At 41.3% G+C, this 16,385-nt stretch overlaps 1 protein-coding gene and 1 long non-coding RNA gene across 8 annotated transcripts in view; one reads left to right on the plus strand and one right to left on the minus strand.

Moving 5' to 3' along the window:
* Positions 1-16,385, minus strand: part of spega (striated muscle enriched protein kinase a) — a 53,375-nt gene that overhangs the window by 32,093 nt on the left and 4,897 nt on the right. For 3 of the 7 annotated variants that reach the window (XR_005638322.1, XM_039792785.1, XM_039792790.1), the window contains exon 2: positions 3,232-3,330. Coding sequence is in view for 6 of the 7 variants with exons in the window: in XM_039792785.1 (XP_039648719.1) it covers positions 3,232-3,330 (99 nt within the window). In the remaining variant the exon portion in view is untranslated. Of the gene's footprint in view, positions 1-3,231; positions 3,331-4,422; positions 4,591-5,395; positions 5,439-7,424; positions 7,781-13,208; positions 13,656-16,385 lie in introns of those variants that run through there. The other 4 variants (XM_039792787.1, XM_039792789.1, XM_039792786.1 and 1 more) reach the window with 4 other exon arrangements.
* Positions 12,026-15,558, plus strand: LOC120554172. Its single transcript, XR_005638327.1, has 2 exons — positions 12,026-12,318; positions 15,373-15,558. It is a non-coding gene; the product is annotated as an uncharacterized LOC120554172 (long non-coding RNA).

Consider the following 16,385-nt stretch of genomic DNA (forward strand, 5'->3'; position numbering starts at 1 on the left):
GCCCTTATAGAATATCACCAGTCACGCTTTAAGAGAGATGGATGGTAAGAAAGATCAACTTCAATATCAGGCAAAAAAAAAATGTGTGTCAATTGAAAGGTGAGTTAATGTCAGATTTTTGTGAGAATTGTGGAGAGATGGATCATGTGTTTTACACTTTTAAGTCCATTTCTGTTGAATGTCAAACCTTTTGAAAATGTAATATCATGGAAACACTCTTACACTCTGGTGGAAGCACTTTAATTTCTAAACTTTCTTCTTTAGACTGTTCTCTCTTCTCCTTTTAATTAAAGAAAATAAATGTCTCTGAAAAAAAATCTCTGCTGGTAGTCCCTCGTGTCAGACTAAAGCAGAGAGGGGAGCGCGCTTTTGCAGTGGCAGGGCCTCGTCTGTGGAACTCCCTGCCTTTAGAGATTAGAACAGCCCCCAACCTTGCTATCTTCAAGTCGTTGGTAAAAACGTATTTATTCTCATTAGCGTGTTGATTTCCTCTTTAGGGTGGTCCTTCTTTTGTATACTTGAGTCAGTGTTTCAAGGTTGCTCTTAGCTTCGTTGTTTTTATTCTGTGTTTTTGCTTTGTCTTTGTCTGGTTCTATGTTTTTACATGCTTGCTCTGTAAAGCACTTTGGTCTGTCTAGTGGCTGTTTAAATGTGCTATATAAATAAATGAACTTGAACTAAAAAAAAAGCATGTAAACAAATAATTAATTAACTGAACGATTCAGCAACACAAAGAGCAAGAATCCTGTGCTGGTAGGAAATGGTACTGATGTGAAGCCGAGTGCAGGAGAGGGTGAGATGGATAAAGAGGCTATTGATCGTTTGAAAACAGGAAATGAAACGGAACGTGTAAGGGCAACGTTGTGGAGCGTGCACCCACTTAAAGAGATCCTCCCCCCCCATCGCAAATCAGGTCATGATTGACATTTTAGTGATGAGCCAACGGAGACAAGAGTGCTTTGGCAGCGAAAAGAAAGAGCAGTCAGCATCTTCCGTTAACGACGGAAACCACGAAACAGCGATGTGTCGGGGGGATATAAAACGACGGACTCCTACTGCAATCACAAACGGTCCTGACTCAGCGCCGCCGTCAGAAAACCTACATCACTTCCTCTTAAAGCAGAAAACACAATGAGAAATCTTTTCAGAGGGGCCACTGAGGAACACATGACACACTAAAACGCATCCGTTAGGTGTTGCAGAAGCTTTCGTTTTACTGGGAAGCAGAACGGGCTTTTCAGTGCTGCGTTTTGACGCTAATGGAGATTGTCATTTTCACAAACAATCCTGCTCACGCATTGTCCACTGGATCCGAAAAACAAGGTCCGTCTGGAGCGACACAGAGCTGATTCTCCTGCAGAAATGCATCATTTAGGAAGGAAAAAGCATCTTGTTAACATTCGCATTCTAGTGTTTGCATGCAGCTGAGGCAGCCAGAATCGGTTCCCTGAAGATAACAAATGATGTATCACCTCATCCCTCCCTCATTTGATATTCTATTTCTATTTTTTATTTTTTTTGGTTTGTTTGTTTATTGTCTCTGGAGGGACGTGATGAGGCCATAGTCAGCCCGCCAACACGAAAGCTTAGAAAGTGCAAACACTGTGTACAAGCGAGGGAAGAATCTAAAATGTCTCCCTGGTAGAGGAGAAGGGTGTCAATATTTCTGATCTATATTCAGACATCCTGTTGCCTGGTTAGGAACAGGTGGTAAGGGCATGCAGGTTCTGGGACGCCAGTCGAACCAACGCCACTTCAGCAAAATGAGATTCTCAGGAATCCTTTTTGACCTGTGCGATGCCGACGGAAAAAAGGCTCGTTAGGTTGTAATTGGGTATTGCCCGCCACTCAAGGAAATTATTTTTCTTTGCGTTAAGAGATCATGAGCGAGTGGATAAACATTTCTTTGGCCCTCTTCTTATCAAAAATGAAAAAAGGCCTTTAGGCTTAATCACATTTAGCCTAAGTGTCATATTAGACTAAATGGGTTGATGGGACACACGCCAGAAACAATGACTCCTTTATTTTTTTTAAATACAAGACACATCAGGGCAACTTTGCTTCTGTTGGGAGACAATGCAATTTTTTAGATCAGAGTTGAATAACATTGAACTTTGACTAGTCTATAACCACGACATTCCACTTCCGGAATCGCTCCGTTGCTGCCGGGAAAAACTATGGTTGACTGCTCCTCAGATCTCTGCAGGGTCAATCCAGACAGCTAGCTAGACTATCTGTCCAGTCGGAGTTTTCTGTTGCACGACTAGAACAACCTTTGAACGTCCACACTTTCCACCAAAACAAGTTCCTTCCCGAGGCTATTTTACAGCGGCACCGTGGCTCCGCTCGGCACTTAGCACCGCCCAAAACGATTGCAAATTGGTTTAAAGAAATGCCGATAAACCAGAGCGCGTTTTTCCCCTATCCCGGAATGCTGTGTGGACTAGCCAGACCCTCCTCCGCAGCGCTGTGGAGGAGGGTCTGGCAAAGCGCTGACTAAACTTTGACTAATAATGCCTGTCACAGTTTCCCAGGTTTGACCAACCAAACTGCAAAAATACTCAATACAAAGATATAAAACAGAGAAAAGCGGCAAAGCCTCACACTGGAGAAGTTGGAAGAAGAAACATGTTTCTGCTCTTGCTTGCTTAAAAATAAATGACTTAAACGTGCAGCTCTGACACACACAGATCTATCTAAACTTAATGCTCTCTAGTTATGTCCTAATTGATTAAAATTGGCAAAGCACAAGTACACAATATAGTCAAATAATTGGTGCCATTAGCTGCGAGCTCATTCATCTAGCAGAAAACGGTCTCGCAGTGAGATCCAGACCTGAGACAGGTTCCCTGCTGAAACTAGGGCAGTGTGTCACATTGCTGCATCACACCATGGGGGATTCATGCATTCTGCCATATCGGATTTTATCCAATGCACGTCTTGGGCCAAGTTGATAACAGTCCTCCATTAAATCTATCAATCCGCATTGAATCATAATTTCGTAGAAGTGTGTTTTTGGCAGTGATGTTGGTGCTGCAGTAAATCATTTGACTATCACCTCATGAAGGTTTAAAGAGCTACAGAATATGTCTATGGTGCACTTCTCGCATCTTTTTTTGCAAGCATTGCCTGTTTGCAACTATAAAAATATAAATTGAAAAAGAAAAAGAAAAAAAGCTGAAATGTCAGTTTTAAAGCGCTAATGTAGGCAAGATTTTTTTGATTTAATACCTGAAGGTCCTCTCCGTCCAGCCTTGTCTTGGTGCCTCCCGGGCCCTTCTTTGGTTTCCATCTGAGGTTCTGTGGTCTCATCCTCTGTGTTCTCAGAGTCTGAAATGAAGAGAAGAAAGAAGAAAAAAAATGATATGAGAGAAAGAAGGGGGAAATTCAGATAAGAGAAATTAAGGTGGAGGAAAAGAGGCGGCTGAAAACAACAATAGAATCCCGGTGTAAATGACATTTCACATTTGCTTAGCGGCACAGAGTTTGATGGGGCCTTGAAAAGAGCCGTGGAGGGGGGCCCCCAGAGTGCAATGTAATTGGTTGAAGCTTGAGCGTGACATGAAGCCAGCTCTGGCTTATAAATATACTTGGCCGATACATGGAGAGGAGCAGTATGTATAGGTGCTCTCTCCTCGGGTCTGGATGTGTTTTGACTTTGGTAAGAAAAACAGAAGAGTGTGCTTATTTTCCTTCATTACGCTTTGTTCTGTTCATTTTTTTTTTACACTTTGATTTAAAAATGTTATTACTTACACCTTCCTAAACCCCAGCACTGCTTAACCAAAGTAGATTTAGAATTCAATGAAGAGTTAGAATAGCACAACATATTAAGAAAATGCATGTGATGCCAGAAAAGTAGGTATTGATGACTCCAAATTAAAACTAAAATGTGACTAAAGGTCAACAGGATGCAATGATTACTGGGTAACCTTTTCAAAAGGACCAGTATAAGTGAAACAACATGAAGACAAGATATTTCTGTGCAGCAGTGAAGGAAATGCCAACCATTTACAAAATGCTATAACAAATGGGAGATACGGTCACAGAAACTACAAAAATGGAATACGTGCCAACAAAAAGAAAGACAGGGACAACATCCATTTGATTGTGGTCTTGAGTTTATAAAAAGGTACATTCAAAATCAGAAGGAAGAGACACATATGGGTGTAGACAAATAAAATATTATGCAGTACAGATTTCTCGAGGAAGTTAATCCTAAATATTAAAGAACAGAAAACACATTGAAGGGAAGTGGGAAACCACAGATACAGTAGGGTCACAAAAAACAGCCTGGAACCACATCTCTGTGGCTGAGATCACACTGAACAGATGAAGTTAAGGAGGGACGGATGGGCGGATGGGAAGAAAAAAATAAAAATGAAAAAGGGGCAGAAGATCAATCAAGAGAGGCAGGTTTACCATAGCTTTGCTTTCGGCAGGAGCGGAAAACTTCACTTCCATAGTGGCAGCAAGAGAGGGCAGACGGGAGAGCACCGTTACTATGGAAACCAGCATCTCTCTCACCCACACGACCAATCCTCTTCGTACCCATTAGAGTCTAAAATCACCAGCCAAACTGCTGCGAGGCTGACAGATATGTTTACTGGTTAGAGAGCTCGGGAAGGAGGACGACGCCAACCACAAAATAGGTTGCACCTAATTGCGCCTCACATCAAGTCAGATCCTGATTAGATCATTCTAGATTCTATTCTAGGTCTGCCTGATGATAAAAAAAGCCAACGTAACATGAACAATGACCATTAACTCATTACATTGCAAGCAGCGTGTGTGTGTGTTTTCCTGGGTGTGGGGTATGTAGATCCACCCATCTGAGTCAAATTAAGTTAAATAGCTTGCACACCATGGGCGAGGGAAATGGACTCAGCAATGTAATCATGGGGGGGGGGGGTATATTTTACAGCGTATGGCTTGTTTCATAATGTAAATATGATTTGGAGTCGAGTACGGCAAGCCTCTGGTTTGGCTTGGATCAGAGAGTGCAAATTATTTTCCAAATATTATGCCATAAACCATCAAGGCCACACATTATTCACTCGAGGCTTTTATGCAGAGAGGCAACAACGCAATTACAAAAAAATAGTGCTGTGTGGGGGTGGATGCACATTATTAAAGCCCACTCTGGTTGTAAGCAGTCAAGCAGTAAAAACGGATAAATACACTAAAGCAATATACATGTTCTACAACAGCAACTTTCATATATAAAAGAGTTATTAGAGGAATACATCAAAGTGAGGCACATGCTCTTGAAGGCTCAAACTAACAGAAAAAGAGGCCTGAGAAAATCATAAGGCTGCAGTAGATTAGATTTGTAACAGAAAAGAACAGACTACAACATAATAGAATTAGTGTAAAGCTTATACTGACAACACACCATGGGTAAATCTGCCAAATGTCCGTGTGGAATGCCCAGTTCTCTGAAACAAGATACAAAGTACAATGCATTATTAAACAGCAAACGCAGCCAAAGATTGTTATACACAAAACACTGGAGTGCAAATGGCAAAGGTCCCTTTGACCCAACAGTATTGTTGTCACATCCTGAACTCTAGGTAGCACAAAGAATACCTTCAACATGCTGGGTTTGTAGTAGAATTTGTCACCGTTGTGTATGAAGAAATGTTATCCAAAAGGTATAATGTTAACATGTTATAGTGCATACAATGTGCAAACCTATAGAGTTGACTGTATGGGGAACTGTATGGCAATAGACATTAGATATCATAATGGCATCTAGTGGTATATTCCTTGGGAACAGTATGTGTGACAAAACAATCCCAACTCAAAAGCTTTTTAACGGTCCTCCTCAGTTGTCACAAATTGGTAAAAAAAAAAACTAAAACATGCCCATCACAAATTCTTAAAGTTCAAGCTGATCTTCAAATGTCTCGTTCTGTCAGTCTATGACATGAGACAAACTGAATAGCTGAGAAAATGACTTAAACAATTAATTGCGCATCAAAATAGTAGATTTACTTTGTCTTGATTGACTAATCGGCTGGTTAAAAATAATTAAATTGATATTCAATGCACTAAACCTTGTTCCACGCATCACACCAGACAAAAAACTAAAACATGATATGATCATATGAGGATTAGAGATTCTGCTGAGATAAATGATAATATTGAATCCTCGCCCAGCCATATCCATAAGAAAGATGCATGTCTATAAATGATAAATATCTCACAAACTCTCCAGGCCGCGTTTCAGTAAGTGTCTCTGGCTGCTGATAAAGCAGTTGGTAAAACTGCTTCTTGGACAGTCTGTCAATCAGCACCAAGGAGAGCTCCTCAGAATGACTCACTGCTTGCAGCAGATGGAAAGCAAAAGTAGCAAAAGTGCGAAGTTGAAATGACTCATTTCACACTCATTTCCCCCCACGTTTGCTGCGCACTCCCCATTGGTTAATGTTTTTGTGTCAAAAGCAATTTGAGTAACTGTTGCCTGTTGGTAAACTGCTGTTTGACTCCACTAGAAGCTTCCATCGTTGTCGTGATTTCCATTGTTATGGCCTCAAGGCAATCATATCAGCAAACGCCAGCCACAAACGGCATCCTTTTTGAAAAGGATGCTTTTGGCAAATACTTAAAAAATATTCTATGGGTATAATCCAAATCCTACCAGCATACATTTGGGCAGATCTGCTGCTGAATGCAAAAGAGCATGTCCCAAGGGTTTGATATTGATGCAGAATTCAGAGGAGGCAGCGCGACCGTCAGAAATCAGCTTTATCCTGTGCTTTGCTCACTTCGTAGCCATTCGGACTGGCTGCCCTGATTCTCATGTCTCCATGGAGTGTAGCCTACTGACACACTTTTCATCTGCTTCCAATTGGTGAAGCCTGCTATAAGAATGACTTATTATATGACAAAACTTCCACGACTTCCAGTGCAAGATACACATTTGACAACACAGAATGTGGAGCAGAAATGTGGGCTGGGGTTTGATGATATTCATTGCTTATACTGTACTGAAATACATTATTTTTTTTTTACCTGGCAACCAGAGTTTTCCTGAGCTGACTTTCTTTGTAGCGTTGTCCTGACTTGCCCTCAATTTATCGACCGATAATAGAATGTGGAATACTGCAAACATCACCTCTCCTAGCCATAGTTTCGCTCTTTCAGCTTTTCCCCCCCCCAACTGAATTAAATGCCTAAAATAGTGGTGCTAGGTTGTAATCGATACATGCCCTACACAATATTCTTAAAATGTTTCTTTTACCACAGTTATGTTACAAATTGACACATTTGCATCTCATTATCAGGTAAAGGGTGTGGCATGACATCCCAATATGTAAAAAAAAAAATCTACTAATATCTATGAAAAAACAACAACCCAGATACAGCTTAATAACACAATCATTAAATGCAATTGCTTGCCATAAAAGAAGCAAACTCACCTGAAATCTCTTCTTGGACCAGATTTTCTTCATGTCTTCAAGTAGTGCTCCCTGTCAAGCGTGCAAAATTACCTGTGGCATGAGCTCACAAAAACCCCACAAACCAATTTACCGAAACCGAATAAGCCCAGGGTGTGGCATCAAAAAAAGAAGAAGAAAAAAAAAAAAACAAGATTCAAAACGGGATTGAGCTGCCTTTCGTGCGTGGGTGTGTTTACTCTCCAGTCTGGCAGCAAGACGGGGAGAAAGCGAGAGGATGCAAATAAGCCCGAGCCAGGTGTCTTTGTGTCTGAGTGTGTATCCGCTGATGTGAACAGCGTCTCTCTCTGACGTAGACGTTGCCTTTAGAGGGACAATTCTCAGCTGGTTTGTCCAACTCCCCCACCCCCCCCACCCCTCCCCTCTGCCCGTTCTGCCTCAATCGAGAGCACACTCAGCACAAGAGGGAGTGGGGGTTGGAAGTCTGAGCATAAGGGCTGTGTTGGTCTTGATTGCAGTGATGAGAATGGTGAATAAGAAGAGGAGGAGGTGGAAAAAAAAATGAGGAAGAAAACAACTGGCTTCAACAGAGCATGTTGACTTTTTTTTTTTTTTTTTGAGCAGCCCGAGTGAAAGATGAAAGCGACAAAGCGAAAGACTGAGGCAAAGAAAGAGTCAGACAGAGAAGAAGATAGACAAAGAGAGGAGATAGAGAGCAGAGAGTGGAGGCGAGAGCAAGAGACAAGGTTGGTGGGGAAAGATTGACGAGGGTGGAGGCAAAGCAGGGGAGAAACAGAAAGCAAGAGGAAGGGAATAGATCATAGGAAAGGGGGTTAAAGTGGCTAGACATTAAAGAGAGAGGGAGGGGGGGAGGGTGAGTGTAATATTTCAATTTTCTTAAAAAATATGTACAACCTGACTACAAACAAACACAATCGTTCTTACACCCTCTGCCGCTCCGTATATTCTCTTTTTGCTCCATTTGTTTTCCTCTATGAGGAAGGTAGCAGCCCTCAGCAAAAGCCATAAGCCATCAATTATGTATCTATATTCCACGTCTCTGTGAGCTTTAACCATTGATAGGGTTAGGTTACTACAACCGAGGGCTATTTGGACTAGAAGAGCAAACGTGTTCCCCCTACTGGATTACAGCATAATGCAGATTTCTTATTTCGGGTACACAACAAGCAGCAGCCACAGTTCAACCTCAAAATCATATTTGCAATATGGATTAATTGTTTAGTCTATTTAAATGACGAAATTTTACGGCAAAATGTCTTACCAACAATAGAAAACCCAGATATTTTCATCTCACTAAGCCATCACTGATATAATAGGTGTATCTATTTCCAGAGGCCTGTGTAAATCAGACAAAGAGAATATTATAAAACGCTATCCTCCAGGACATCTGATTTGTTGAGCAAATCTAACTGCTTTCCACAATCTATCTCCTCCTTCAAACTCCCTCTCTCTCTCTATCTAACACATTCTGACACACGTTAGTTGTTCTTTCAGACACATCTGTGCTCCCCACACCTCCTCCATCAAATGAATCTAAAAATAATTACAGTCAGACCCAGATCTCATCCCAAATGAGAGCCCAGGATCCCTGTCCACATTTCAGCACAGCTCTTCTATCCCCGACTGCTTTTTTTTTTAGCATTGTTAAGTAAGACATGTTACTGTTTATGGCCTTGTAAACACAGAATCAATATGTGAGATTTACTCCTGCCGTGAATCAGGAGTTTCTTAGTGAATGATTTCGGATTCTGGTCATTAACTCTTTTTCCTCCTTTTCCATTTATTTGATTATTATTATCCAGCTACTAGTGGAATCTTTCTATCCTAACAACATCGCAAACTAGATTTAAAGTTAAATAGTCATCCTCTAAAGACAAACCTGGATGCACTGGACTGCAGTTTTCAATTGTTATTTTAACAAACCTCCCTCTCTTCAACCCTCGCCCGCCTCGCACTCCTCCTCCATCAATCACCAGTGAGAGGCATTCGTTCCAACAGAAAGCGCAGCAATCAATACCAGTGCTTTATGCGTGATATGGGATACACCCCCAAGTAACCGTTCAAACGCCTCCAGATCAATAAGCCCATCGTAACAGAAGATTCCATGACCAGCATCCAATGAGAGGCCAGATATTGGGACTAGGCTTCCATTTGTTGGAAATATGTCTCATAGAGTGTTTTTTTAATTTTTTTATGCTCACTAAAGCCACGACGACTCCGCTTCAACCAAGCTATGGCTGGAATATCCTAAAATATCAGCCACTGAGATAAGATAATTGGATTTTATTGGTGCATGTCATTTATCTTACTCTGAATCTGGTTTTGTTTGATGGCTCAGGAGGCCACGTCGTCCTCTGCACTGCTTAAACCTGCAAAAATTCGGCTTCTGCGATCTAAACACAGATGGAGAATCCATAGACACCGAATGAGCGTTGAAAACATTTTGGACAGGTGCTATTCGAAACATACCAATAGTTTAATTATCTTAAAACAACAATAGAGTAAGCAGACTTCACGGAGACCCATTGATTTTGTGACAGAGGCCGCTTTCTGTGGAGCAGCCTTGATGGATGCCTTCCAGGCATGCAGCTTTATCAGCAGCATAATCTCTCCGCAACGGGAAAACAGAAACTGCTGCCGTTACATCACACTGTGATCACACTTTTTGGTTTTTTCAGTGAATACAAATCCAACTATATAATGTATGAAGACATTACATTTGTAACCAGTCTTATGTATGACTGTGAAACAGTGAAGTGCTGCACTGAAGAATCCTCCAAGAAAAACCTGCTCATAAACCAAGCATGAAGTCATATTTAAATTGAATTTGGAAAGCCAGCATCCGTAAACACCAAGATTATTTGTATTAATACTTCACTGTATTGGTCAATGGGACCTTCCTGTGATTTTGTGGCGCTAATCTATGTTGGCATAGACATACATAGACAACATAGACATAAGGGTCAACAACATAGACATAAGGGTCTAATGGTGATATATATATATATATATATATATACACATATATATATATATATATCCTAGGCTACAACATTCCACACCATCCAAAATGGAATATTTAATTTAGTATAGTTGGCAAAGAAACGCAAGGTTTTCAAATTAGGGACAAAATACAAATCCATGCTCAAAATCCTTGTGTTCAGCAAAGTATTGCGACCTTTTCCGTGGCTATACTGTCTCGATACATGGACGCCAAGTATATTATCTAAATTGCACATGAGAATTTACTTTGGAACTAGAAAAATAAAATCAATTGCTTTTTCAGTCCACTAGATTATGCAGTTGAGTATACATTTATCTTTTTAGATAAAACAGGAGTGACACAGTTTTTCTTTGGGGACATAATGTGTTGTTTGGAAAAAGAGGTAATAGATCGCAAAATATATAGCAGAATATCGCAATATGCTTAAAATCGCAATAATATCGTATCGTGACATAAGTATTGTGATAATAGCGTATCATGGGGCCTCTGGTGATTTCTACCCCTACTGGGGGTATCCAACAAAAAATCTGGGCTGTACATTAGGCCATAGATTTGCATCCACACTATACTCACAAAACACTCAGTTGGTTTCTGCACTCAGTGCCACCACCTGTGTTAAAGGTGCAGTATATAAGCCTTATAAAACTAACTTTCTGTCATATTTGCTGAAACTGACCCTATGTTTCAGTAGAACTACATGAAGCAGGTAATAAAAAAAAAAAATCTGGCTATAATCCACCGATCCCTGTTCAGATGCACCAATCAGGGCCGGGGGGTGTCTAACTGCGTGTCAATCACTGCTCATGCAAATGCATTCATTCTCCCTTGTGGGGGGGAGGGGCTTAGGAGACTGTTTTGGGCTTTAGCAGATAGGGGGGAGGGACTAAGAAGTTGTCGATGTTCAAATTTTTTGGCTAAATCCTGAATCTTCACAATCCGACCTACAGCACCTTTAAAGGAATACGCCACCGTTTGTTGAAATAGGGCTTATCCCGGTCTCCCCTAGCTGTAGATAGGTGAGCTAACACATTTGTTGTCTCAGTGCAAGTAATTAGGTTGTTTTTTTGTCTTTTGTTGGCTCACTTTTATTCACAACATGCTAACCGGCAACATAGGATTCCATTCACTACGCTAAGCTAACTAGCGACGGCGCTGCCGATGTTGCACCGGACTAAAACAATGCATGCACAAAAAATGCGTTGGCCCACCTATCTACAGCTAGGGGAGACCGTGATAAGCCCTATTTCAACAAACCGTGGCGTATCCCTTTAAATTAGAGTTGTATTAAAAAGACAAATGTGTGAAGAAAACCTGACATTTTATGTGAACACATTTTAAGTTGTGACCCTGCACACTACATTTGTAGTATTAGACCAAAGCATTAACCAAGTAGACAATTTGCACCACATTTGGCAGCCATTTATCAAAGGAGAACGTTTTTAATAAATCTGGTTCTTGATTTGCCCCTCAAATCCCTTCAGAGGCAAATGTGAGTGGGGGTATGTCGATTCAGATCATATGGTGAGGTGATCTGGAAATCCCCAATGACAGTGGCTAATGTTGACAGTCACGCTGCAACCCGATCCTACCACCTAATCCTCACCAAATCCCGGAGGGTTCCTGTGAATGGCTGTGTACCGGCGGGATGGAACACAAACACACCCTTTGCCAGACAAACACCAGGGAAACAGCGGTGGCTTTACCCCCACATATTGCCTCAGCTGCCTCATGAGAACAGAGAACCTAATTAATTGTACTGCATGCTCAATCCACTTGAACGTAATATTTAGAGAATGTGAACTCATCAAGCGGCTATAGATTATCCCTGCTCCAGTATGCCGATGTAAGCCGTTCGCAATCCAGAGAAGAGGACTGGGTCGATAAGGAATGGTGAGAGCAGGAATGCCATGCTACGTACGATCTATTAAACAGACACTGACTGAGCAGATAAATGGGTTTAAGGCTTAACTGCAGCACATTTGCAGGATAGACAACTATTAAATATAACATTTATAGCCCTAGTTTAAAAGCAAATTCTTTCATTTTTGTTTCATCCAAAGTAACAATTTGCTCCAAATAAATCTTAGGTATTTTGCGTATTTGCATATATAATTGCAGTTTCACTTAATAAACACCTTATCTACAATATACTGTACGTCTTGCTGGCCCCTTTATAATTCTGTTTAACATATTCCCAATGTAAACAAAACTTTAAAAGCATCAACAAACTCTTCGTCTAGTGGTAGTCCATGTATTTATACACCCGTCAGTCAGTTTTGGGAGTCTGATTTCAAATCTTGTTCTGGGGACTTAGGGGGTGGGGCGACCCCTTTGTTTACATTTGGATCATGGTGTGGACCTGGTTGGACAAAATTAGATATTTTCTGGAAAAAGTCAATTGTACAGTATATGCTGGTTCCCGGCTAGCGCTTTCGGAAAAAAAGGATAGGCCAATGATGTCATTACCACTACCATTTTTAAGTATTTCAAATGTGATCCAGTTAAAATTTTAAAGTCAAGCCTGCAGTAAAAAGCATTATTCATGTAAAGCTGGGGCTTCGTAGAACAGGGCAAGACATAGAAGTCACAAACTGAATCCAATTAAGCAGCAGCAATAGCGGCCTTTCTATTACAGCTCTTCCACTTAGTTGAGCATGCATTTTCTAAATTGCCTGCAACAGTGTGATCGTTCTCTTACTTCAACCTGTTGAAAGGATCCCCGACAAACCAGTTTATGCTTTCATAGTACATGTTTTGTATTGATAAAAGCTCCCACTCACCTCTCTGCTTTTTGCTTCTCGGCCCACTCACACCTTCCCTAGCACTCCTCAAAGCTTTCCGTGCATCAAGCAGCTCCTTCCGCAACATGGCTCTCGTCTTCCTTTGTATGTTCCTTTAAAAAACGACTAGGTGGCTACTTGTGCCCAAGAGAACTTCTCCTCTGTGTACAAGTCTTCCAACTAGTCTTTTCCATTGGGACACACCACTTAAAAGCATGGAAACTTCCTCAAAATGACTCCTATCGTTTCCCCCAGTTTCATCTTCTCTTAGTAGGTTGTTAAAATGGCTTCCTCTGCAGCATGAAATGAGGAATTGGTCAAACAAGGATGTGTCGTCTTAAGATCACTGCCGGACCATTCAACTTTATCTTCCGTAGCCCGTGTCTGTCCTTATTGTCCTCTCCCTGTCTTCCCCCAGTCCTCCCTAACTTTGACTGTCAACCACGGCAGTCTATTTCGAGTTTTGCATAGTACAACCCCTTCAGTTGTACTGTACTTTCCCCTTGCACCCCCTTTCACAGAGCCTGCCCCCCCCCCCAGTTATAGCAGGAGAATAAACACTGCTACACAGAAACCTTAACAACCTTGCTGTCCTCTGCTTGTTTGTTGAGTTTTGAAAGTTGAGTACAGTCAGACATGGTGTGATACACCATGAAGGATATGCTTCAACTGCACATACATTATGGGACAATGGGACAGTTACAGGGACACCAGTCGAAGAGACGTGGATCTATTTCAGACAGCAAAGTGCTCATAGACCTTGGAGCTGGAGGTGAAAATATCACTGGAGCATTAAATGACTCAAGTTTAGACTGCGTGACTAAATGAGTACATAAAGAAATTGGTATTCATGTCGACGCTTTGCATCATTGCAATCTAAAAATGAATGCGATTATGGATCGCCATGGGCATTTACTACGACTGTCTCATGAATAAGAATATCAAATGCTTACCACACCCTGGTGGCAAGTTATTATGAGCGGAATGTCCTGTACAGTAGGGCTGAACCCTATCCGTCAACTTATCACTCTACTTTATAGCCGTCTTTTAGGTGATGTAGCAGACCCTTTGGCGTTCATATGGGGTGGGGGGGCACGCTGCTTGGAAAACGACATCACTAACAAATGATAGCATCTGAACAGCTTTCTCCAACAGGAATGGTGAATTTCAGTGCTGTATTTGACTGACCTGATAAATTGTCATCCAATAGATATGGTGTCAAGATCACTATCAACTTGTTAGTATGCTAAATATACGTTTCCAGTACAAATATTACTTCCTATTTGACATGTAAGCCATTCATTAGTCAATGTTTTAGCCTGTTTATTAGTGTACTATGTTTATTAGCCCAGTGGCTTGTTACTGTATATTTAAAGAGGAACTTATTTGATGAGTTTTCACACAAAGATCAGTTTACGAGTCATTTGTACTACTCTGCCTGTTAAAACGACTGCACAATGTCTTTCTTGGTTCTGAAGGGAGGATTCACAGCAACAAGTCTACATTACAGGCTGCATTCTGAGGGCATGGAGTTTGAAAGACGTGGACGGTCTAATGAAAATTTGCTATTGGTTGCATTAAATCCGGATATTTTGTATCTTGGCCCCTGCTGCTTCAAATTTGACTTTTCTTTTTTTAATGTTTCTTCAATTTTATGTAAGTGCAATACTAAATCGCTGGACCCCTGGAAGTTGACTGTGCTACTTTAAGTGCTTTAGACTAGAGACCAGTGCAACAGTTTGCTGTAATCCGGAAACCTAAATCTACCTGATCAGACTGTTAATATTACTGAAAAGATCTACGCCTAAACAACAATCTCTCTCAACAGTATCTCAAGAATGCAAACTGCTTTTTTGAAATCACATGAAAATGGGTTAAAGTGAGAACCTGTGAAAAATAACAAAAGCATGGACAGGTTTGAACACTGTAGCATATACTGTACAGATCTAGTTCCAACATCTACTTCAGCTAAACCAAATTAAGTTAACTAGGTTCGGGACCAGTGCCATGTCTCAACCACAACTTCCTGTCAAGCCTACTTATACCAGGTTAACTGGTCCTTTTACCCTTTACCTTTCCACCGCATCCCCCTTTGTCATTCCGTCTCTCTTCCCTCCAGTCTACCGCTCTGTTTTTCAATTCTCTGCACACCTCTCTTCTCCAGCTACAGTCCAGGCATCATTATTGGCTTGGGTGACAGAATACCAAAGACGGGTCCCTGGACTTTCCTCCTTCACGGCTTCCACTACCAGCTTAACCCAACAACTTCCTCCTCCTTTCACCCTCTTTCTCACATCAATGCATCCTCAACGTTCAATACTTCCCTAATACAATAAAAATGTTAATCACACACTGTTGTAACGTGATGTCACTTGCACAAAACAAAGTAAACATGACCATAGACCTTGAAAAGCATCTTAGATTTGAAATGATTTGATTGCCTTAGAGCTGCGTTTTCCACCTGTTTTGGCATGTCACCCCTAACATGAAACAATGTCTACTTGCAAACCCTGAGCACAGGATGCATAAGTCTATAGGTTTATGAAAACTGAAAAAAAAAAACTGTAACTTTATTTTCTGCTCTCCCTTCCTGTAAATCGCATTGCAACCCCACAGATTTGTCTTGCAAGCCCTTATGGGGTCCTGACACACAGGGTGGAAACCACTGCTTCAAAAGGTGACCTTTCAAATGTTCTTATGAGTAACTGCAAGTCATGACTGGGATGCTCACGCTCCTGCGTCACAATACGACGATGATCTCCTATTGTAAAAGAAGCTGAAAATACCACAGGTGACCGATGTGCTGCTTTCTCAGAGCTTCCATCAAACTGCTTATCTGGCCTTTAGATGCCTAACGGTATGTTAATCAGAAGCTATACGCCAGAGAGTGACGTCAATAGGGTAGTCTAGACTTGTGACACAGCACTACTCTGGTTTCTGGTTGGTCTGATCTCTCAGGGTGATATCTTAAAGTGACAGACCTGACTGGCTATATGACTCACTGCACGATGCTCAAAAGCAGCCTGAATAGCCATTAAAACTAACTGCACAGAAGTGTAAAAATACACAGACACCCACAAAAATAAAACGTTCACCCCTCCCCTCCTCCTCCCCCTACCCAAGCATACCCACCCAGTCTCTCTTTCATCACCCTGACCGTAACTGAGCGTGACAGCG

Source organism: Perca fluviatilis, chromosome 24 (genome assembly GCF_010015445.1).
Source record: "Perca fluviatilis chromosome 24, GENO_Pfluv_1.0, whole genome shotgun sequence".
Classification (NCBI taxonomy): domain Eukaryota; kingdom Metazoa; phylum Chordata; class Actinopteri; order Perciformes; family Percidae; genus Perca; species Perca fluviatilis.